Raw genomic sequence first — 22,539 nt, 5'->3', positions numbered from 1 at the left:
ACCAAAAGAAAGGAAAACCCGGCCGCGGCCGGTTGGGCGGCGCTCGGCGAGGAAACGGGGTCCCCGGGCGCCATCGACTCGCTCGTAGAGATGAAATCGAGGAGACCCTTGTTGGAGGTGCAATTTGTCGCTTGAGATTTTTCTTGTCACAGACACTCGGTAGGCCTGGCGCAATCGACTTTGCATTCCAAGACCGAAGCGCCTATTGATCGAGAATCGCCCGCACCGTCGCCTCAAAGGGCAACACACGGTCGAGGTCGATGAAGCCAAACGCTGGAAACGGAAGCGCCCGCCCTGACGGGCAAGTTGCGGGCAATGATTCGCTGCCCACGTCGTCCTTTTGTGCTGCCAAAGTGGATTTTCCTGCCATCAGCGTTTATGAAATCTCCGTCGTGCATTAAAGACGACTAATCGGGATTACCGAGGCCAGTCGGTCGGGGCGCGGCCAAAGGCGGCGCAGGCTCGGGAGAGAGCGTCGGGAGGCGCGAGGGCGGCCGGACGCGCGTGAGGATGGACGGCAGAGGAAGACGAGGAACCGACGGCTCCTTCAAGCGCTCGTCCGTGAAACGCAGCGCCTCGTCTGGATCGCAGAAGGTAGGCCAAACCTTCTCCGACATTCTGCGCTGCACGCCGCCATCCTTCACATCTCTTCACACGCGACTGGGCAGCCGACGCGAGTCCGAGACCGCGCCGTTGTCCTCTGCGACGACTCGCGAGGCAATTCGAGCTTCCCCGCAAGCAACGTGAAGTCCGCGTGACAACGTGACGTTCTCGGAGCTAATTGGGTGCCCTCGGTGACGACCTCAAGCGCGCAGACGCACGTTGAGGTGCCCGAAGGCGACTTGAGAGCTGAGCTTAAGATACGAGGGAATTCGTTGACGACCACTTGAAGAACAAACAAAAACAAAAATGATTTGACTTGAAGTGTCAGGAGACAACTTCAAGGCCTCAGAAACAAATTCATGTCTCCAGACAGCGACAACTTCATGCCCGTAGAGACAACCGGATGTCTTCAAAGACAACCGCGCGACAGCCGGACGGTCTTGGAGATGACTTCAAGTCCTTTGAGAAAATCGGTCGTCAGTAGAGACGGCTCGACGCCCTCAGAGACAACGGCGGGACAAATTGAAGTCAACTCGTTGTCTCCGCAGACGACCAGAAGTCCTCCGAGACAATTTGCCATCCTTGACGACAACGTGTTGCCAGGGCTAACTTGTCTTCTGAGTGACATTAACTTGACAGCGACATTTGACAGTCATTATGCTAAAAAAAAAAAAAAAAAGAGACAAAAAAAATGTCCTCGTGGACAGGAAGTAAGTGTTTGATTGACATGTACACACTTGATATATATATGGATACTATATACGTACTGTATGTCTATTCATCTACACACACACATATATATATATATATATATATATATATACACACACAGAAAGAGAATATATGTACTGCATATGTACATATGACTTTATGTCTTATATGATGATGACAATGTAAACGAGGCTTAAGTTATGTTCATGTTAATCCTCCATTATGCAGAGTGCAATATCACGCAGTGTGTGTGTGTGTGTGTGTGTGTGTGCGCGCGCGTGAGCACAATGAAACATTACCACAGTGATTTAAAAGCTGAGCAGGATTACTTATTTTTATGTTTATTGTGTAAGAGGATTTGGAACCATCAAGAAATGGAAAGCTTCACTCTCGTTAAAATTAGGCCGTTTCTTTTCCACACACACACACACACACACACACACACACACGCACACACACACACACACACACACGTGTGCGCACCCGCACGCTTAGGCGCACACCACCTTCGTTCCAGACTTGTCACCGTCTTTGATGAGACCGATGACTGCGGTGTCGTCTGCGAACTTTCGGAGTTTGACGGCCGGGTGTGTTGAGGTGCGATCGTTCGTGTAGAGGGCGAAGAGCAGTGGCGAGAGGACGCATCCCTGCGGGCCTCCGGTGCTGAAATGAATGAAAAAAATGTACTCATCTCTTCAGGGAAAAACAAAACAAAAGTGTGTTTGGGTTTCTCACTCTCTGGGAGTGGCACCTTCCTGGAAAGCCCTTTTTGGATTCAATGTTCTCAATTGGACAAACTGCTCCTGTTTGTGGAGTGACCCGAATGGAGTTGACATCCGCCGTTAAAAAAAACGGCGGGACGGTCGATCGTATCTCGAGGCACCGCACAAAACGACATCAACGGTAAGAAATATACGCTCAGACTTAAAGTACACGGTAGGAAATACGGCAGCACGGGACGCGCCGTCAAAACACGACTGCCAATGATAGCGCGGGATTCGATGCTGTCTCGTTTCAGCTGCAGAGAGCTTGGATCGAGAAAACCTTCCAGAAGAGAGAATGTGTGCACATCATGACCGGAAAAGACGCCAGCAGGTACACAAATGCGGCGTTAAAGTCCGTCCGTCCATCTACTTTGGCTTCCGCCGGGTCGGGCGGTGGCGGGTGCGTCTGAAGAAGGCGGCGGTCATTTGTGCCAACCGCCAAAGAGAGTAGAGGAAGAAGAAGAATGGCAACAAAGGCGTGACCTCTCGCTCCTTTAGCACCTGGGACCCGCCACAACAAGGATTTGTTGACTATTTACTGCAGCAAAACGCACCGTCGCTGACTGGGATTTTTCTACCTTTGGCCATGATGAGACTCCAGGCGAGCCATTTTCAACTAAAAAAGAAAAACGCTCGCGGTGTTCGAAGCAAAAAATACAATCATTAAAAAAATGCGGAAAACACGTGCCTAAAATTTTAGCGGCACCACTTCAAGGGCAGTCCGGAGGCCCGTTGTTGTGTAACGGGGTGCGATGCGCCCCTCCGACCGGCGGAGGACACCTTTCACCGCGCTCGGCTCGGTTCGGTTCGGCCGTCGACGGCAAAGACGTGACGCGACTCGGCGCCGTTCTCCCGGCAGGTGCGGCTGCGGCCAGCCGGTGGCGCAGCATTCGGCGGTCCCGGAGGCGGAGCGACCGGAGGTCCGACCCCCGGAGCGCTGGACCGCCCTCAAGCACACCCGGGCCGCCCCCACCGACGCGTACGGCGTCATCGAGTTCCAGGAGGGAGGACACGTCAACAAGGCCATGGTACTGTACGCGACCAATCCTCCAAACTCAAGCACCACCCTCCCTCCCTCTCAAGTGGCCAGATTTGTTCACCGCGTGCCCCCGACATTGACCGCTGCCCCGTCCGGCGTATTTTTTTTCATGCGTGGTCCCCCCCCCGACCCCCCTGCAGTACATCCGCGTGTCCTTCGACTCCAAGCCGGAGTGCCTGCTGCAGCTGATGGTGAAGGAGTGGTCGCTGGAGCTGCCCACGCTGCTCATCTCGGTCCACGGCGGCCTGCAGAACTTTGAGCTGCCCCCCAAACTGCGGCAGGTCTTCGGACGGGGGCTCATCAAAGCCGCCGTCACCACCGGGGCTTGGATCTTCACCGGCGGCGTCAGCACCGGTACGTCCGTTTCGGGAGGCCAGGTGGCCAAATGGCGGGGGGGGGGGTTTGACTACAGTGCGCACCCCCCCCCCCTCCCACTTCACCATTGACTTCCCACGTCATATGAGAGCCAAGTCGGGATGTCCTTTTTAACTGGAGGGCGCGCGTGTGCGGCAGGCGTGATCCGCCACGTGGGCGACGCCCTGAAGGAGCACTCGTCCAAATCCCGCGGCAAAGTGTGCGCCGTCGGCATCGCGCCCTGGGGCATCGTGGACAACAAGGACGACCTCCTCGGCAGAGACGTGAGAGAGCGCCGCCTCCCTCCCCGAACGCCGGCGCCAGCTCGGCCTTCCGTTGCAGCCTTTTCCGATTTCCATTGAATTGACGTGAAAATCCAAATTTCATTTCAATTCCAATTGGAGAAAAGTCACCGCACTCTTCTCGTACCCAATCAGACCTTTGATGATGATGATGATTTTTTTTTTTTTTTTTTTGATGAAATGACCTTTCTTCGTTTGTCATGATCCCTTTGCGTGTTTTCGTGTCAATATTTCATATTTCATGTGTCATTTCAAATTCCCTTCCTTATATTTCATTTGGCTTTGAATGGAACTTTCCGTACAATTATGCCATAGAAATATTCCTGTCATAGCAATTGCTTGTTAAATTGGCTAAAAAAAAAAAAAGGGGAACGCCTCCATTTGCTTTTTCATCCATCGTATACGACATTCATTTTTTTTTTTTTGTTTGTGCATCTCTTTTTATGTCGTGCAGTACAACTATTCCTTTTGCGGGCCTTCTTTTCCCCGCGTTGACATAAATTGGGCCTTTTTTTCTGATGAAAGACGATGAAAGTCCCTGAATTCAATGTGGTACTATTCTATTGAAAGTATTGATTAGCATTCACATCAATACAATTGAAATCCATGAGCTAAATTAAAAATTTAATCCAATTTCATTTTTAACGTGATTGCAATTATTCAGCGGGACGTAACAGGGCCAATTTTGGCTCATAAAAAAAAAATCAAATAAAAAATAAGATGGTTAAAAAAGTACATGACAACACCGATGTATGGTGCCAAATAATGGACAAAAACATCCCTTTTATTCCCGCTATGCATCCATTTAAAAACGAATGCCCGTCCCCAGCATGCGGTTTTGCGCTTTGCATCTCGCGCAGGTGTCGCGTCCGTACGGGACGATGGGCAACCCGCTGAGCAAGCTGGCCGTGCTCAGCGCCAGCCACTCGCACTTCATCCTGGCCGACGACGGCACGGCCGGCAAGTACGGCGCCGAGGTGCGACTCCGCCGGCAGCTGGAGAAGCACGTGGCGCTGCAGAAGATCAACACGCGTGAGTGGGCCGCCCGCTGACGCTTTTGGCGCCCCGCCCCCGACGCGACGAGCTCCGCCCCCCGCCGCCTCTGCGCAGGTCTGGGTCAAGGCGTCCCCGTGGTGTGCCTGATCCTGGAAGGGGGCCCCAACATCATCTCGGTGGCCCTGGACAGCTTGCGGGAGGAGCCGCCCGTCCCCGTGGTGGTGTGCGACGGCAGCGGACGGGCCTCCGACATCATCTCCTTCGCGCACAGATATTGCCACCCCGACGGGTGAGTGGCGAGCGAAGCCCCGAGCGGCCTTGCCCTTTTGCTAGTGTGACCGAAAACCTTGCAAACTCTTGAGTTTCCTCGTCGCCTCCTGGCGGTGGCAGTTGGACGTGCGACTTTTGCCAATGGTCGAGCTCGGTGGAGGTCAAAGTAGCGCTTTGGCGTCAAGGACCGATGTTGGAGCTCGGTTTCGACCCCGCTGTTTTGCTCCGGAAAAGCCGGCGCCGCGTGACACACCGCCATTCGGGCATGTCAAAGGGACGCTCGCGTCCCAACGGCGCAGAGAAGTGGCCCGGCTTGTTTTTGTTCCCAAAGGGCGCAAGAATGGCCTCAAAAGTGGCCGGCGCCGACCATCTCCAACGCGGGGGCGGGGCGGGGAAGAAAACGCGTCGGCGGGCCGCTCGCGCGTGTTGATCTCCTGCGGCGCCACGGGCTTCTCCGGCTGGCGGCACCCGCACCTGCCGCCCGCCCCGTGGATGAAGTGCTCCAATGAGCAAGGACAGCTTCGTTGTGTTTTCGCTCGGGGTCCCCTGGCTCCTTATCTCAAGCCGACCGCCCGGGAGCTCGGGTCTTCAACTGGGCGGTGACGGGCAAATTGGTGCCGTTGTGAAATCCGGCTTCTTTCTTCTACTTTGGAGTCCGCCGGTCCTCCATGCAGCGTGCCCAGTGGGTCCAGAATGCCGCCGCTGGCTTCTTGACTGGACCTCGTCGGAGGGAGCGCATCGCGCCTTCACTGGCTCATTTGAGAATTCTTTGGACGATCCTGCGATTGGTTTTCCAATCTTGCGATGGCCCCACCTGACCTGTTCAGCGGCTCGGGTCTGGGGACCACACGCTACGAGAGGCACCGAGAACCAAGCGCAGGATGTGATGCGAGGGGAGAGGGAGCCTTTTGCGTTGCCGCTCCCTCTCTTCGGAAGGAACGTTGGGCGAGGCCCCTCCTCGGCCGCCCATCTTTCAAAGTCGTCGGTTTTCGTCTTCGGCTTTGGACTCGGCACGACGCTTGATGTCGAGTTGGACTTTCTGGCGTCCTCGTTGTGGATGAATCGGTTTATCGTTTGTTGTCGTCTGACTGACTTTTGCGGCACTTTGCAGACAGAGGCGGTCGCTCGGGAAATACAGTCGCGTTTGTCGAGCTGGCCGAAATCCGCTGACGGGCTCCCGCGCCGCGCACTTGTCGACTGAACCCAATTGCCGCCTTCGCGCGACGGCTCACGTGGCTCTGCCGTTTCGCCGCCTTCGAGGTCCGTGAGCGAAGGCGTGAAGGAGCAGCTCCTGGTCACCATTCAGAAGACCTTCAACTACGGCCGCGGCCAAGCGCAGCAGATCTTCCTCATGGTCATGGAGTGCATGAAGAAGAGAGCGCTGGTGGGTCGCACGCCAAGCAACTCGCCTCACCCCACCCGCGCGCGGGCCATTTTCCGTCGGCGATTTTGGCCGGCGATTGCCGAGCGCTCCCGCGAACTGCCCCGCGCCCCCGTTGGCCGCCTCATCTTTGAAACGTCGTTTGGTTTCAGATCACGGTCTTCAGGATGGGCGGCGAAGGCCAGCAGGACATCGAGATGTCCATCCTCACGGCGCTTCTCAAAGGTCAGAGTTCGGCGTGTCCGCATCATACGTGACGCCTTGACGGCGAGGGACTGACGAGCGCGCGCGTGTGCGTGCAGGCACCAACGCCTCGGCGTGCGACCAGTTGAGCTTGGCTTTGGCCTGGAATCGCGTGGACATCGCTCGCAGTCAGATCTTCGTGCGCGGACACCGCTGGCCCGTGAGCACGCTCGCACTCGCACTTGCACTCGCACGCCCCTCCTCCCCCAGCGTACCGAAACGCGCTTCCTCGGTTTGAGCTCAAAACTGCGCCCGCTCCCGCGCGCCTCCGACCAACTATTGCCGACAACACTTGAAGTCACAGCAAGATTATTATTGCTAACGAAAGCTAAAAATGAATTAGAAAAACAATTTCGGTCATTGAAATGAAAATGGGACTGTTTGCAGAATTATGGAAGGGGGGGGGGGGGAGGTATCGGAATCCAACGAAGGCGGTGATATCAGGGGTGCGTATGGGCGTGGTGATCGTAGGCGTGTGTGCGTGCCAAGCGTCCGCAGCTGCGTTGCCAAGCTCATCGTCTCCGTGGCGACGTCCTTGGCGCGCCGGTCTCGGGCTCGGGAAGGAGGGCAAAGGGGCTGATGGGAAGCCAATTTTTCCATCCAGTTTTTCAATTTGAAAGACTCTTAGCCTGCGACTCCCAATGGAGTCCATTTGCCGAATCCTCGCACGCCAACGGCTCCGGGTTCTTTTCCATTTTGCCCGAAATAGAAACAAACAAACTCTCAAAACGAATTCAAACCAAGTGAATGAAAGAAAAAAAAAAGCGGCTAAAATGGAACCGGCGGTACGATGACAAATCCCAAACTGTCATCACCTCGGTCTGGACTCGACACGAGTGTTCGTGTGCAGCCGGTGACCTTGAGCGAGCGTCCCAAAAGCCCGGCGGCGGCCCAGCGCGCGGCGGCGGCGGCCACCAAAGCGAAAGCTCGGGGGAAGAAAGGAAAAGCAGGGAAAGCCAAAGTGGAGCCCCCGGAGGAGACGGACCCCAGGAAGCTGGAGCTGCTCGGCTGGGTAAGGCGAGCGTCCTGACGCCGACTCTGACACCGCCGCCGATCGCTAAGGTGCGCCGTGGCGCTGCGGCAGGTCAACTCCCTGGAGCAGGCCATGATGGACGCCTTGGTGTTGGACCGCGTCGACTTTGTCAAGCTTCTGATCGAGAACGGCGTCAACATTCATCACTTCCTCACCATCCCTCGTCTGGAGGAACTCTACAACACGGTTGCAGGCGCCGCGCCACACACACACACACACACACACACACACACACAAGTGACACCGTCAGACACAAGTGACACCCGACCGACACGTCAGACATGACGAGACCGACACAGACGTGCGTGGCACAGGGTCGACACGTGACGGCTGCTTGGCAGGCGGGGCGGGCTCATGCGACATGTGATTGTCACATGTGACACTTGATGTGACTCGCAGGCAAGACGTGACCGACTTGACGTGACGGACACGCAAGTCATGTGACGCGTATGCGACACGGAACGGAAACTCGACCCGGCACCGGCGGGGGACGGAGGACTGACGCTGATGACGGGCTCAATGACACGTGACTGACACATGTGACCGATGTGCAAGACGCGTGTGCCGGACTTAAGCGACGTGTGGCTGACATGAGTGATGCACGCAACCGGCAACTGAGGCAAGTGAGACCCGACCGACGTGTGTAACGTGTGAGTGAAGTGCGCCACGTGGCTGAAATGTTACAAATGGGAGACACGAGACACGTAACCGACACGCGTGTCCCCACATCGAACACGTCCGACGTGCAAGATTGGTGACAAAAGTGACAGGCCTGACAGACTTGCGTGACGTGTGACTGAAACGCGATGTGACCGAGTCCTGTGACATGCGACATGCGATACGGGCGACGTGGCCGACACGTGACACTGACACACGTGACAGATTTAAGCAACACGCGACTCCTCGGAAACGTCACATATCCAAGCGTTCAAAACACGTGACGCTCCGCCGACGGATGTGACGCGCGACTGATATGTGTCAGACTTGCGACTGCCGCACGTGAAGCCCGGGCGACCCCCGCAGCTCCGCCTCCTCCGCTGACCTGACGCAGTCCTTTCTGTTTGTGTCCCCGCGTTGCGCAGAAGCTGGGACCCGCCAACACGCTGCACTTTGTAGTCCGAGACGTCAAGAAGGTCGGTCGCACGTGATTGGCGGCACCGGGCCGTCATTCGCGTGACAAGATTTTGAAAGAACACCTCTTGGTGTTCTTTGGAGTTTCTTTGCGTCTTGATGACTGACATGACCATTTTTTTTTTCTCTCTCTCTAGGGGAACCTCCCTCCAGACTACCAAATCACCTTGATCGACATCGGATTGGTTCTGGAGTTCCTGATGGGCGGAGCTTATCGCTGCATCTACACCCGGAAGAGCTTCAGGGCTCTCTACAACAACTTGTACGGCCTCAAGCGGGTGAGCGAGCGGCAACACTCGCGTGCACATCTTAGGCCTCATCCTTACCCTGGATTTTCTACGTGGGCTCCCTCTAGTGGTACGCAAGAGAATCACCGTCTCAGTACGCGCCACTTGGATTGAGCTTTTTGAAATGTTGATCAAGCGTTTCGTCAGGTAGCGTTTCAGTCTTTTGGGCGTAGCATGACAAGGTCACTCTTGCGTAACTTGCTCTTCTTGGAGTATTCTGACCTTAGTCTCGCGATGCCATGTCCAACCTCATAATTCGTTCGAACTCAACATTTTTCTTGCGACGTGGCGACTTTGACAAGGTTGGACGTCCCCCGATGACAGTTGACGTTTTGTCTTCCAGCCCAAAGCCTTGAAGCTGCTCGGCATGGAGGTAATTGTCGTGCCCCCGCGGCGGCGTCAGAACGCGAGGGCGCGGGGAAGGCAAACGTTCTCTCTGGCCGCCTCCAGGATGACGAGCCTCGTGCCAAGGGCAAGAAGAAGAACAACAAGAAGAAAGAGGAGGAGGTGGAGGTCGACGCGGACGACCCCGAGGTGAGCCGCTTCCAGTACCCCTTCCACGAGCTGATGGTGTGGGCCGTGCTCATGAAGCGCCAGAAGATGGCGCTCTTCCTGTGGCAGCGCGGGGAGGAGGCCATGGCCAAAGCCCTGGTGGCCTGCAAGCTCTACAAGGCAATGGCCCACGAGTCGTCCCAGAGTGAGCTGGTGGACGACATCTACCAGGACCTGGAGAATCACTCCAAGTGAGGGCGCCGTCGACGCGGAGGGGGGTGTGGTGCGCTCGCCCAGGGCCGCCCGTCCTCAACCCGTGTTTGGCGCGCGGCAGGGAGTTCGGGCAGCTGGCCTACGAGCTTCTGGACCAGTCGTACAAACGCGACGAGCAGGTGGCCATGAAGCTGCTGACCTACGAGCTGAAGAACTGGAGCAACTCCACCTGCCTGAAGCTGGCGGTGGCCGCCAAACATCGGGACTTCATCGCGCACACCTGCAGCCAGATGCTGCTGACCGACATGTGGATGGGATGTCTGCGCATGGGCAAGAGCAACAGCCTCAAGGTACGCGCGCCGCCGGATGGCAAACGGGAAGGTTCGCCGGACGGCCGGGCCATCTTTGCTTCCTGTCGTCCTTCGACAAACGCCAAAATACCGCGACTGCTCGTCCTGACCCGTCTTGGTGCTTTCGATTGAAATGTGTCTTTGCATGTCTCGCTTGTTGGATTTTCTTTCCAACTGTTGTGGGTGGTGGCCCCCGAGTAGCAATGTTGCGGTTTTAGCGAGGGCTACGTGGGGCAAATATGGAAGAAGCGAGAACCACAACGCCGGCTCCGTCCTTTGCCACCAGAACCACCGGCGACCTGAACGGCCGCTCAAAGCAGTCCGGCGTTTTTGTTTTTGCTTGACCTCTTCTTGCCGTCCAAGCGTGGTAAAGCCTCCAAGTGCCCGCTTCTTCCACAGGTGATTTTAGGAATCGTCTTCCCGCCCGCCATCCTCCTGCTGGACTTCCGCCTGGGCGAGGAGACGTCCTTCCACTCGTCCAAGGAGAGCGAGGGCAGCGGAAACAAAGACGACGACGACGCCAAGTCCGGCAAGGTAGGGGTTCCCGAGGAGCCCCTCGGTCCGTCCTACTTTGACCGGGCGCTGAACTTTGGGTCCAGGACGCCGTGTCCAACATGGACGCCGCGTCCAAGAAAGGAGACGAGGAGGACAACCGTAAGAAAGGCGGCAGGAGGATTCCCGTCGGCAGGAAGATTTACGAGTTCTACAATGCCCCCTTCACCAAGTTTTGGTTCAACACGGCAAGTAGCGGTCACGGTCATTCGAGGCCTCCCTCTTTGTCCTGTCTGGCAACGACGAGCCCGGAGGTAGGCAAACTGCAAGGGGGTCCGGCAGGGCTCCGCCGGTGATGTTCTTTTGGCGCTCCGGCGCAAGGCCTTTTTGGAAGGGCTTTGTGACCACGGATGTCAAAGCGGATGTCGTAGGGCTTCCATGTTGCGGGTTTCTTGGGAGTGGACTGTTTGAAGCAGGATGGAACCTCGGACAGGTCCAGGGATCCGGTCAAGTTCTGTGCAAAGACCGAAGCCAGCTGGTCAGCGCAGACTCTCGGGCAGAATGTGCCGAGGTTTTGTTGGCCCTTGTGTGGAGAGCGAGTTTGTTCATCTTGTTGGGCAGAGACCATTGACGGCTCAAAATGCACGCCGACATCGCTTGACGAGCACGCCGTGGCGGCGTCTCCGTGTTACCGGCGATACGTTGCGCTACCGGTGACATCAGATTCCATGAGTTAACAACCAGTGTGCATTAGTAGAACTGCAGCATAGGTCTTATTAGTGACGTTTTCCCACCACTGTCTAATATTTTCGACGCCTTAGTCTTCGCGGGACCACGATATGTTCCTAGCTAATGGGGACATCGATTTTGACTGCTTCACAACCGGTGAAGACTTTCCCACTGGCGTGTGATATGTCTGTCCTTCGCCAATCGGACACATTTTGAGGAGTGAACAACCAGGATGCACTAGTGTCGATGTCTGCTGGGCATTTCAGATCTCGTACCTGGTGTACCTGATGTTGTACAACTACATCATCCTGGTGAAGATGGAGCGCTGGCCCTCGCTCCAGGAGTGGATCGTCATCTCCTACATCATCACGCTGGGCCTGGAGAAGGTCCGACAGGTAAAAACCGACGCACCACGAATGGACTGGTGAAGTCGAGTTATCAATATGGATGACGGTGGTCGCAGTTGCGCCTCCGATACAGCGGGGGGCGGCAGCGCGCATGTTACTCCTGATACATCGCGTGTCATCGTGGTGTCTTTATCTTGAGGCTTGATTCCTAACCCTCTTGCGAATGGAATCACGATTTTTCTGAACACTGTGGATGCGGGTTTTTTGGGGGTGGGGTTTGTACGACACATTGGTTATGTGACTTTTCAAGATCCTGATGTCGGAGCCGGGCAAGCTGAAGCAGAAGATCAACGTGTGGCTGGAGGACTACTGGAACCTAACGGACCTGGCGGCCATCTGGGTCTTCGTGCTGGGCCTGCTGCTGCGGCTGCACAACGAGCCCTACATGGGCTACGGCCGCGTCATCTACTGCGTGGACATCATCTTCTGGTACATCCGCGTGCTGGACATCTTTGGCGTCAACAAGTACCTGGGGCCCTACGTCATGATGATCGGCAAGATGGTGAGCGCTCCGCCGAGCCCGCCTCCTGCTTTTGCCGCGCTACCCTGAATGCCTCGGCGGTGCGGAAGGGGGAGCGGAAGGCATCCAGGTCTGACAGATGCCCATTGAGATGCGAGCCGTGATCGGTGATGACCTCAGCAGGTGCCCTGTCGTTTTTGGTCGGTCGACGGCAAGTGGTGATATGGGGGGCAGATTTTGCTGCTTGGTCCAACTTCCGCATTCGTCTGAGCCACCGCTGTCATTTGTTGACTTTGGTGTACGTAGGCAGGGCGAGGGGACTCGGGTCCTGCCCTCCCTGCTGCTGCAACACGCCCGATTGAAATGATCAGTTTGTCGGCGAGAAAATGGGCAGGCCCTCGAGAGCTGCCGTCGCCCGGTCCCAAAGTCGTCCGTCCTTTGCGTTGCTCGTTTGTTTGACTGTGGGCGCGAGTCGGGCTGACACGCCCCTTTTGCGCGTCTCAGATGATCGACATGCTGTACTTCGTGGTGATCATGCTGGTGGTGCTGATGAGCTTCGGCGTAGCCCGGCAGGCCATCCTGCACCCGGACGAGGAGCCCACCTGGCGCCTGGCGCGCAACATCTTCTACATGCCCTACTGGATGATCTACGGCGAGGTGTTTGCCGACTCCATAGACCGTAAGACTAGAGTTCATAGTAAGGCTTCCCCTTGACGCGCTTCTGCTTTTTCATTCGTCTTCACTCCGTGCTAATATGTCCACATTGATTGATTGACAGCGACCTCACGCACATGTTGACAAGCAAAAACACAAACCCCCATATGTGCGCGCACACATGCACACTTTCTAAGGCGCACAAACACACTCAAATCCCAACCGATTCACCGAGATTCACAAATACGTGCACGCACATGCAAATGTGAACAGACGCGCGTCCAATCAGAAATGCACGCATAAAGTAACACACACACACACACACACACACACACACACACACACACACACACGCACACTAAAAGGGACACACAATGACACGCACGGTCAGCAAATTGAAGCGTTCTTGGGCTAAGGTCTGCAGCTGAGCTTCCAGTGCAGCAGGGGGCAATAGCACCTGCTTTACTCTCGACACGTCATGTCACACGTTGTTGTTGTTGTTGTTGTTGTTTTGCGTTGGTGTTGTAGTGAGATTTGTTTCGTCTTCCCGTCAGACTGACTCCGTCTTCTCCTCCTCTTCCTCCTCTTCTCTTTTTCCCCCGTTCAGTTTACGCCATGGAAATCAATCGTAAGCAACAGCAGCGGGCCGCCATCGCAACGCCATAAGAAGATTGTCACGTGTGCGTGTGTGTAAATTTGTGCGCATGTGTGTTCTGAGCACGTTTGCGTTTGTTTGTGCGCACGCGTCAGCTCCGTGCGGGGACAACATGTACGACGAGGACGGCAAGAAGCTGCCGCCATGCATACCCGGCGCCTGGCTGACTCCCGCCATCATGGCCTGCTACCTGCTGGTGGCCAACATCCTGCTGGTCAACCTGCTCATCGCCGTCTTCAAGTCAGTACGCGCGCCGGCGCTCAGCTCGGCCCGTCGCAATCGCAGCCTCGCAGTCCTCGTTTGACGTGCCAACGTTGTCCCGCGGTGTTGCCGTGGCAGCAACACCTTCTTCGAGGTGAAGTCCATCTCCAACCAGGTGTGGAAGTTCCAGCGCTACCAGCTGATCATGACCTTCCACGACCGGCCCATCCTACCCCCGCCCCTCATCGTCTTCCCTCACGTCTTCATCGTCCTCAAGCGGCTCTGCTGCCGATGCGCCGGCCGCCGGCCGCCGCGCCGCGACGCCGACCGCGACGACACCCACAGACGCCTTCGTAAGACCCCTCCCCCGCTCCCGTTAACTGAAGTACGCCGCGTAACCAAAAACGGAGTGCAACGGTGGTCTGAGTCCAGGTGTTTGTCAACGCTGTCGCGCCAAAAGCACCGCGACATTTCGTTGGCCTGAGGGAAAAGAAACGAGCCGGGATGGCAGGAGGAGGTTGATTGCGATAGGGGTCCGAGTCCAAACGTCCGCCAAATCGATGGCCTTTCCAGAGCGTGGCCGTCTTGGAAATGGGGCAACTTTGGGGGCAGGGAGGGGGGCAAAAGTGACCGGTTCTTCTCTCGATTCTTTTTGGTGCCCGACTTCAAAATGGCAACTGCGGAGTTCTCGATATCAACGGCGACATGGGAAAACGATGGACCCAAACGACACTGAGATTGCCAAAAGTTTAGTGCAACAGCGGCCCCGGTCCCAGCATCGGCCAAACCTCGCGCCATTTCTCATAAATTCAATTTTTGGGAGAAAGGTGAAGCCTGGTTTCCTGGGCGTGACCATTTTGGAAACAGGAGTTGGCCCAAACAGATCGAAACAAAACAACTAACTAGAAGCTGTGCGCAGCAATGGTCCAAGTCCAACTGTTGGCCCAATCAGTCGCCATTTCATGGGAAATGCTGAACGGGCTGTCGCTCATCTAGCGCTTTGCTACTCAAAACGCTTCACGCTGTCTCCTCATTTCCCTGCCGATGACGCAGCATTGGGAGGGTTCAGTATCTTGCTCAAGGACATTTGGACATGGCCACATTGGCCAGGGATTGAACCCACAACCTATGGATTCAACAAACTGGGTTGGGAGATGTCCCCCCGACTACTATTTCATAAATGGGTGTTAGCCCAGTTGTGCGCTGATGACTCCGAACAAATGCTCTCGAGGGCCAAACCGGACCGCCCCAACCTCCCCCCAACTATTTCAAACTAAAAATTTGGACCAGTATTCATTTAAAGACGATGCTTTTTCCAACTCTTCCGCACTTGGCCTCAAAATGGCAAAAAGTGGCTCGATTCCCTGCAGACGCCGCAAGGTAGTCGACTGGCTTTGAGATAGTTCCTTGGCGCCAAGACTTAGCCCACCCAAAATACAGCTCTGTCACAGGGATTTTCACCGCGGCGCGTGACGCCACTGATGACTTCAGTGATTCTTTGTTTGCAGAGCTGCTTCTGGGCGCGGATGAGCTGAAGAGCCTCCACGAGTTTGAGGAGCAGTGCGTGGACGAGTACTTCCGAGAAAAGGACGAGGAGAAGCAGTCGTCCAACAACGAGAGGATCCGAGTCACCTCGGAGAGGTCAGCCACCGCCCCTCCTTGAGCATTCCCTGGCAGGAAGTTGTTGAACGTGGTTCACCATTTGCTTTTTCCTTTCATGGGGTGGACAGCACGTTCACGTCTCTGGATGTGGAACGACACGGCACATTGAGGGAGCGGAAAACCCGCTGACCGCAACGCTGTCGGTTTTTGCCGCAGGGTGGAGAACATGTCCATGCGCCTGGAGGAGGTGAACGAGCGCGAGCATGCCATGAAGGCGTCCCTGCAGACGGTGGACCTGCGCCTGGCCCAACTGGAGGAGTTCTCGGCTCGCATGATGAACGCTCTGGAGAAGCTGGCGGGCGTGGAGCCCGACTGCTCCGGGGGAAGTGCCCGAGGCTCCGTGGCGGGCGACGGCGGCGGCCCCGGCTCCCCGCGCCGCCGCGGCAGCTTCGGTAGCGTCGACGCCGGCAGCCTCTACCGCTACCAGCTGGAACACGACGCCGCCTCGGTCGCCGGAAGTCCGGAGAGACGAGCGCCGTGCCCCGACACCGGTAGGACGGCGTCCTCGTGGGGAAGGGAGGGGAAAGCCAGATGGGAAGAGTGGAAAAACTCAGGCTCCCAGCCAGAGTGAAGGCTTCAAGTCTGTGTTCGGGTTTGAACTCTGTCTCGAGCTTTGCAAGCAGAGTTGGGATTTGGAATTGGCAATACATGCCACGCTTAAGGTATTAGGGTTCCAAATGAGGGTCTCTGGACAGACTTTGGGGTCCAAGCCCTAGTTTGGGTTTGAAGTTAAGATTTGAAGTATGCATGCCAAAAAGACACAGGGAATTAACTTCCCAGTTACAACCCGTTCAGAGGAGCGTAGACAAGACAGCAAAGGTGGGGGGTCGCCGTTATCACTTCAGCTTTCGAATGAGGGCTTAGCGCCAAGGTTAGGGCTTGAAGAGCCAGTCTTGGTTCCCGTCTCGATGGCAAAGCCCACACGAGCCTCTTAGCGCGCGAGCCGCCAGCTCAAAGGCCTCTTTGTGCCGCTCGCTGTCTCCAGGCGCCGTCCAGTCCCCGGAACCGGATCAAAGCCGAGAGCCCGCTCAGCCTTTCTCCGGCGTGGGCATCTTGGTCTCCCCGTGCGAGTGCGCCGACAACGAGGAGGCGGACGCCGACGATGACAGGAAGTTCCCGGCGCTGCGCTCCCAAAGTCTCAACGTCGGCTGCGGCAAGAAAAGCGGGACGCCGCGCGTGGGCTCGCCGTCGGGGCCGCGCGCGGCCGCCAGCCTAGTGGACCTCGTCCGCTCGGACGCGCGCCCAAGCCTGCCTTAAGAAGGCGGACAAGAAAGCCGTTACAAAGCATTTGGATTGTCATTTCATCATGTTCATTTCATCAGCTGTCATCAGTTTTGTTGAAACTCACTTTCAAATCTCTCACCCAAGTCAAAATGGGTCCTCCTCATGTCGAAGAAACACAGACCCCAAATCATGAATGCCATTTTGGCATTGACTCGGAACCTCGTCGCACAGCTTCTGCTGTGAAATGCCAAGAACAGAAGTGGACGGATGCCACACCAGGAGGAAAACAAGGAAAGGTTCATCATCGCATCGAGTCAACTTGGATGCAGTCGAATGATCAAATATGAAACGGGTCTCCAATTTTTGGAGGATCCTACGGAGCCCCTACTAAGGTGACGTGCTATGTCAATCACCGCGTATTGTACACTGCTTACTAAATGCAAGCATTCTTTTTGAAGCGTGTTTGTTCCCTCTTGCCCCGAAATTTCTGGGGGGGCGGAGCAACGTGACATGTACATTTTGACCTTTGTTCGTCGTTGTTATGATACGTTCTACAGAGTATAATTAAAAAATGTTCAAATTAATTATTCAAACGATGCCAGTGTGTGTGTGTGTGTGTGTGTGTGTGTGAGTGTGTGTGTGTGTGTGAGTGTGTGTGTGTGTGTGAGTGTGTGTGTGTGTGTGAGTGTGTGTGTGTGTGTGAGTGTGTGTGTGTGTGTGAGTGTGTGTGTGTGTGTGAGTGTGTGTGTGTGTGTGAGTGTGTGTGTGTGTGTGAGTGTGTGTGTGTGTGTGAGTGTGTGTGTGTGTGTGAGTGTGTGTGTGTGTGTGAGTGTGTGTGTGTGTGTGAGTGTGTGTGTGTGTGTGAGTGTGTGTGTGTGTGTGAGTGTGTGTGTGTGTGTGAGTGTGTGTGTGTGTGTGAGTGTGTGTGTGTGTGTGAGTGTGTGTGTGTGTGTGAGTGTGTGTGTGTGTGTGAGTGTGTGTGTGTGTGTGAGTGTGTGTGTGTGTGTGAGTGTGTGTGTGTGTGTGAGTGTGTGTGTGTGTGTGAGTGTGTGTGTGTGTGTGAGTGTGTGTGTGTGTGTGAGTGTGTGTGTGTGTGTGAGTGTGTGTGTGTGTGTGAGTGTGTGTGTGTGTGTGAGTGTGTGTGTGTTTTTTTTGGGGGGGGGACTTTTATTAAGAGACTGTACACAACGGAAGCATCACGTATGAGAGAAATACAACATAGATATCACGTTAAGCAAAAACATATTTTAAAATGTCAAAGTAAATAAATGAATGCCAGGGGTCCTAAATGATAATGAACATTGAAAACATTCAAATGGGAACACGATTTTTATTTGCTGCGGTGAAAAGTTGTGCTTGGAAACGACTGAACAAGCAAGTGACGCTTGCTTCTGGAATTTCGAGCGAGTCAAGACCGAAGTCTGGTTGGAACGCGGACAGGTGACGGCGCGTCACTTCCGCTTCGTCTGCTTCCGGGTCAGGTCTATTTCCAGGAAGTAGAAGATTTGTTTTGAAGTCGACGACTGTTTCGAATCGGTCCCATCTGAAAACGCGAACAAAAACCGCCGCGGTGGGTGGTCGGGGAGACAGCGACATGGCGACCACCATCAGCACACAGCGGGGAGAGGTAAAATGCTTTCTTTTTCTTTTTGGGGGGATTTTGCGGGTCACTTCCGCAATCGCATTTAAAGGCGTGCTTTGAGGCACCAAAAAACGCGACTTGGACGCGTGACTTTTCTCACCACAAAAGCGGAACGGTGGGACGGCTTTCGGGGGGGGGGATCTGGCTAATCGTCGCAATCGGCTCGTGCAGCTGGCTCCGAGCTTCGATGGCTCTATCTGCGCTGGCCGCTGAGATGTCCGCCGTGACGAGAATAGACGCCCCTCAAAGAACGGCAACGTTTCGGAGCACGTCGTTTCCCCCCCAAAACAAAAGAGCGAGCCGCTTGATTGTACTCGACGGCATCGTGACGAACGGGACTGTCGGGGATTCGCTGTTTGAACGCGACGAATTCTGGCCTCTCCTTCTGCTGTGTGCGCCTCGGCCACCGGGGGGCGGCACCATACATCTCCAATCAACGCTCATCCGGCGACTGCGGCTGTCACGAAGCGCTTTACCGGGGACATGGAATATGAAATAACAATAGCGCAACACCACTCAAAACATCAGAAGACCGACCACAATGCAATCGGAGCAACTATTCCCGCGCGCGCTTTGTGGTTTGGAGCGATTCGAGATGACCGGAGTCCTCATTGTGCCGGATTATTTGCGCGTAGGTGTACGTGGGCGAGCTCCCCCAGGACTTCCTGCGCATCACGCCCACCCATCATCATCATCAGCACCACCACCCCCACCCTCATCATCAGATTCAGTTGGACGCGCAGGCCGCACATCAGCTGCAGTACGGCGGTGCCATCGGAACCGTGGGGCGACTTAGCATCACCGTGGTCCAGGTAATGCCGCCCCATACGCAAAACAAATCTGGAATGACGAACTAACTAAATATGGGGACGATTTCTCGTCAACTCCTCTTTGCATCTCCTTTTATTTTGTGCGGTGTTCTGTTCTGATCCATCAAGTTGACTGGCGTCGGAACAACCACTTTAGCCGTAATAATACAACCCATCTTTATTGACATTGCGCTTTCACAACAGCTGCAGCTGAAACAAAAAAAAAGTTCACATCAAATAACAAAATTATAAAGCACAATACATAGAATGAAACGTGTGTCGTGTTGGCACCGCATGAAAAAAAAAAATCCCAATCCGTGTCGCCATTGGGCAAAAAACTTGAGCTGCGGTGTGAACGTAGCCTGCCAGACATCAAGTGTTGCCTGTTGATATTCTTGAGTGCGTCTCCAATCGGTGGCAATAATTGGGCGCGGAGAAGCTGTCGGCATTGGCAAAGTTCGGTGGCCTCTGATGGCGGCTATTTGGGCCTTTCAAGTTTGGTCTTTCAAGTGGATTTCAGGACAAGTCGGGCGAACGTGGGACTGGAGCGAACGGCGCGCTCACGCTCGGCGCCTGTCCCCGCTTTCTAGGCAAAGCTGGCCAAGAACTACGGCATGACTCGCATGGACCCGTACTGCCGCGTGCGCCTGGGCTACGCCGTCTACGAGACGCCGACGGCGCACAACGGAGCCAAAAACCCGAGATGGAACAAAGTCATCCAGTGCACGCTGCCCCCCGCCGTCGACTCCTTCTACCTGGAGATCTTTGACGAGGCAAGCGTCGCCGCACGCGCACACGGCCGTTGGAAACACGCACAACCGTCCACTTTATACACGCCGCAAGAACAAACTTTGTCTCATCGTTTGGGCGCCCGCGCGCGCAAGCCACTGAACACAAACGCACGAGCGCTTCCTTTTCGGGCCAGGTCTTGATTGTGTTGGTTCGTTGGCTCAGCGGGCGTTTTCCATGGACGACCGCATCGCGTGGACCCACGTGAGCATCCCCGAGGGCGTGCGGGAGGGCAGCACGGCGGACGAGTGGTTCACGCTCAGCGGCCGGCAGGGCGACGACAAGGAAGGCATGATCAACCTGGTCATGTCCTTCTCGGTGAGTTTGCGCGCCGACTCGCCTTCTTCGAATGGGCCCCCACCAAATTTCCCGCCGGTGCAAAATCAACGGCCGGGCGAGCGGTCGGTCGATGTTGAAGCGACCACGTCGCGCCGCTGACGTTGGCGCATTGTGTTTTTGCGCCGCAGTCCTTCCCGGCGGGGATGATGACGCAGCCCGTGGTCCTGATGCCCTCCGTGTACCAACAAGGCGTGGGCTACGTGCCCATCGCAGGTCAGTGCTCCGCGACGCCGCCGCTCACCAGACCTTCTGGAAGCCACCTCGAGCCGATTGTTTTGCTTTGGACGCACCCACACGTGCTTGGTGGACTTGTCGCTTGCGTTTCAGGTGCGGCGCCCGTGTTCAACCAGCAAGGCGGCGGCGGCGCTGCGCCGCCACCGCCGGCGGCGGCGGCGTGCTCCGAAGCCGACCTGAAGGCCCTGCAGGACATGTTCCCCAACCTGGAGCGGGACGTGGTGCGCAGCGTCCTGGAGGCGCAGCAGGGCGACAAAGACGCCGCCATCAACTCGCTGCTGCAGATGGCCGAGGAGCTGTGAGCGCGCCCGGCGCCGCGCCTCCTTCCTTCCTCCGTCACGCGAAGCCCACCCGGACCCCCACCCCCTCATCCTTTTCAAGCCACCGTGACCCTTTGGTCATTTCCTTGCGGTGGGCGCGTCCTTGCCACGCCGCGCCGCAGCCCTCTTCCCCGCCATTCGGCCGCAACCTCCATTTTCACGACGAGTGTCTGCTCTCCGCGCGCAAGATCTCGCTGGCCAAAGAAGTCGAATAAAGGCGTGAAATGGGAAGGTTGTCGTCGTTTCGTCGTGGAGGCTTTCATTCGCGGATGCGTTGCGGCTTTTTCCTTCAATTCTTCAATTTATTTGGGGGGGGGGGTCAATCGTCAAAAATGATCAAGCTTTGGCCTCGATAGCTGTATGTCAGTGAGATTTTGTTAACGGCGGCGAACGAATGCAAAGAGTCGCTCGGTCCCCTTTCCATTCATCTCATCATTGGCTCGCCAACGTCTTTCACAGGCAAACTCGGCCCACGTTGGCAGTGCCGCGCTTGCGTCGCCATCGAATGAATGCTTTCTCTTGCGATAGACGAACAGGCCTTGGAAGATCCTTTTCTGTAGTGACGGGACGCCGAGAGCTTAAGAGTGAAACCTGGTCTCAGTGCGTGTATTGCTTTAAGGAAGAATCACGTGACCGATACAGGAACTGAATGGTTCGAATGTGCCGCGCCAAAGTGTGATTATAAGGAAACAAACTGTATCGACCTGACGTGGGTTTGTTGCCTGGAGTTTTCTGAAATTATGGATCGTTCGAAGAAGTTTTCCCCAATTGTGATCTTGGTCAGTCTTTCTCTCCTTTGAACATTGTTTACCGCTCGATACAATTTTTTTACGGCGGCGCATTGCACCCACTTTATCAGTTCATCAAGTGAATGACCTGTTATCCATATGATAGTCAGCTAAAGAGCCTTACAGTTGCTTTATTCATTTTATCTGATAGTTGCGAGATCCTCCATAATTGAAGTCCAACGCTGCCTGTCAGAAGCAAACACACCCTTGACAATATTGGAAATGGAACCAAAAAACATGTCCACATCTGCATTATCTTTCATTGAAAACTCTCTGCTAACCATCGTCATCTGAACCATGTGAAAGCGTATTTTCTGAGGCTGTGGAGCTGGTGTCCAAGAGGAGAAATCGCCTTTCGACTCTTTTGTTCTTCAATAAAAATTCATCGTCACTTTTTTGTCTTTTATTTCACACGATTTAACAAAAATTTTCAACATCAATTAAAAATTGTAACTGAATTGTAATTCAAATTTGCTATGTTTTACATACCAACTCCATTTAGCATTTACACAAACAAGGAATTTCTTTACCTGCAGTGATTTTATAACTACTGGAGGGGTCACTATTGGGTGACCAACACAGTGTCAATACCGTGCTGACACAGTTTGTGAGGTGTGTCAATACACTCCTTGAGGTATCATCGTCCCATCACTACTTTTCTGTATGCCGTTTGTTTTTCGAAATGGCCCGGCCCCCAGTCGGCTCTCTGAGCTCCCCCAACCTGGAGCACCCGCCCGGCGCACGTGCCGGACGCCGCCGGCGGAGCTTCGGAGGGGACGGAGTCTTCTCCGTCGCTTCCCTCTGGAATGACCTTCCGTGACATGTTAGGCGGGCCCCACCCGTCCCCGTCCATTTTCAAAACTCGCTCGCATCTTTATTCTTTGGATTTTGACCCGATGAGAGACGGCCAGCGTTTGGTGGTTTACCGCGCATGATTCGTTTGTGTTGCGATTGACCGCTTTCAC

The 22,539-nt window shown here is 55.3% G+C and overlaps 2 protein-coding genes across 2 annotated transcripts; both read left to right on the top strand.

The window, feature by feature from the left end:
- The first annotated feature begins 444 nt into the window (after nt 1-444).
- Nucleotides 445-21,960, top strand: LOC109529809 (transient receptor potential cation channel subfamily M member 1-like). The gene is made up of 29 exons (XM_019893270.1): nt 445-594; nt 2,333-2,409; nt 2,938-3,106; nt 3,258-3,471; nt 3,631-3,755; nt 4,634-4,805; nt 4,884-5,058; nt 6,300-6,423; nt 6,573-6,645; nt 6,723-6,823; nt 7,514-7,675; nt 7,748-7,882; nt 8,779-8,829; nt 8,965-9,105; nt 9,458-9,487; nt 9,565-9,857; nt 9,941-10,169; nt 10,569-10,703; nt 10,769-10,909; nt 11,657-11,785; nt 12,048-12,299; nt 12,762-12,936; nt 13,519-13,539; nt 13,662-13,806; nt 13,906-14,120; nt 15,276-15,408; nt 15,586-15,920; nt 16,415-16,498; nt 20,922-21,960. Exons 1-29 carry the CDS (start codon nt 511-513, stop codon nt 20,999-21,001), a joined length of 4,200 nt encoding a protein of 1,399 aa, XP_019748829.1. The 5' UTR covers nt 445-510; the 3' UTR covers nt 21,002-21,960.
- tollip (toll interacting protein) lies at nt 18,142-20,866 on the top strand. The gene is made up of 6 exons (XM_019893268.1): nt 18,142-18,280; nt 18,931-19,107; nt 19,695-19,877; nt 20,059-20,211; nt 20,361-20,445; nt 20,560-20,866. The coding sequence occupies exons 1-6, from the start codon at nt 18,248-18,250 to the stop codon at nt 20,766-20,768; spliced, it is 840 nt and encodes a 279-aa protein (XP_019748827.1). The 5' UTR covers nt 18,142-18,247; the 3' UTR covers nt 20,769-20,866.
- Nucleotides 21,961-22,539: the final 579 nt, after the last annotated feature.

Source organism: Hippocampus comes, unplaced genomic scaffold, assembly GCF_001891065.2.
Source record: "Hippocampus comes isolate QL1 unplaced genomic scaffold, H_comes_QL1_v1.1 scaffold378, whole genome shotgun sequence".
Taxonomy (NCBI): domain Eukaryota; kingdom Metazoa; phylum Chordata; class Actinopteri; order Syngnathiformes; family Syngnathidae; genus Hippocampus; species Hippocampus comes.
Note: the sequence above shows the minus strand (reverse complement) of the source record. Positions and strands in the feature narration are given on the sequence as shown.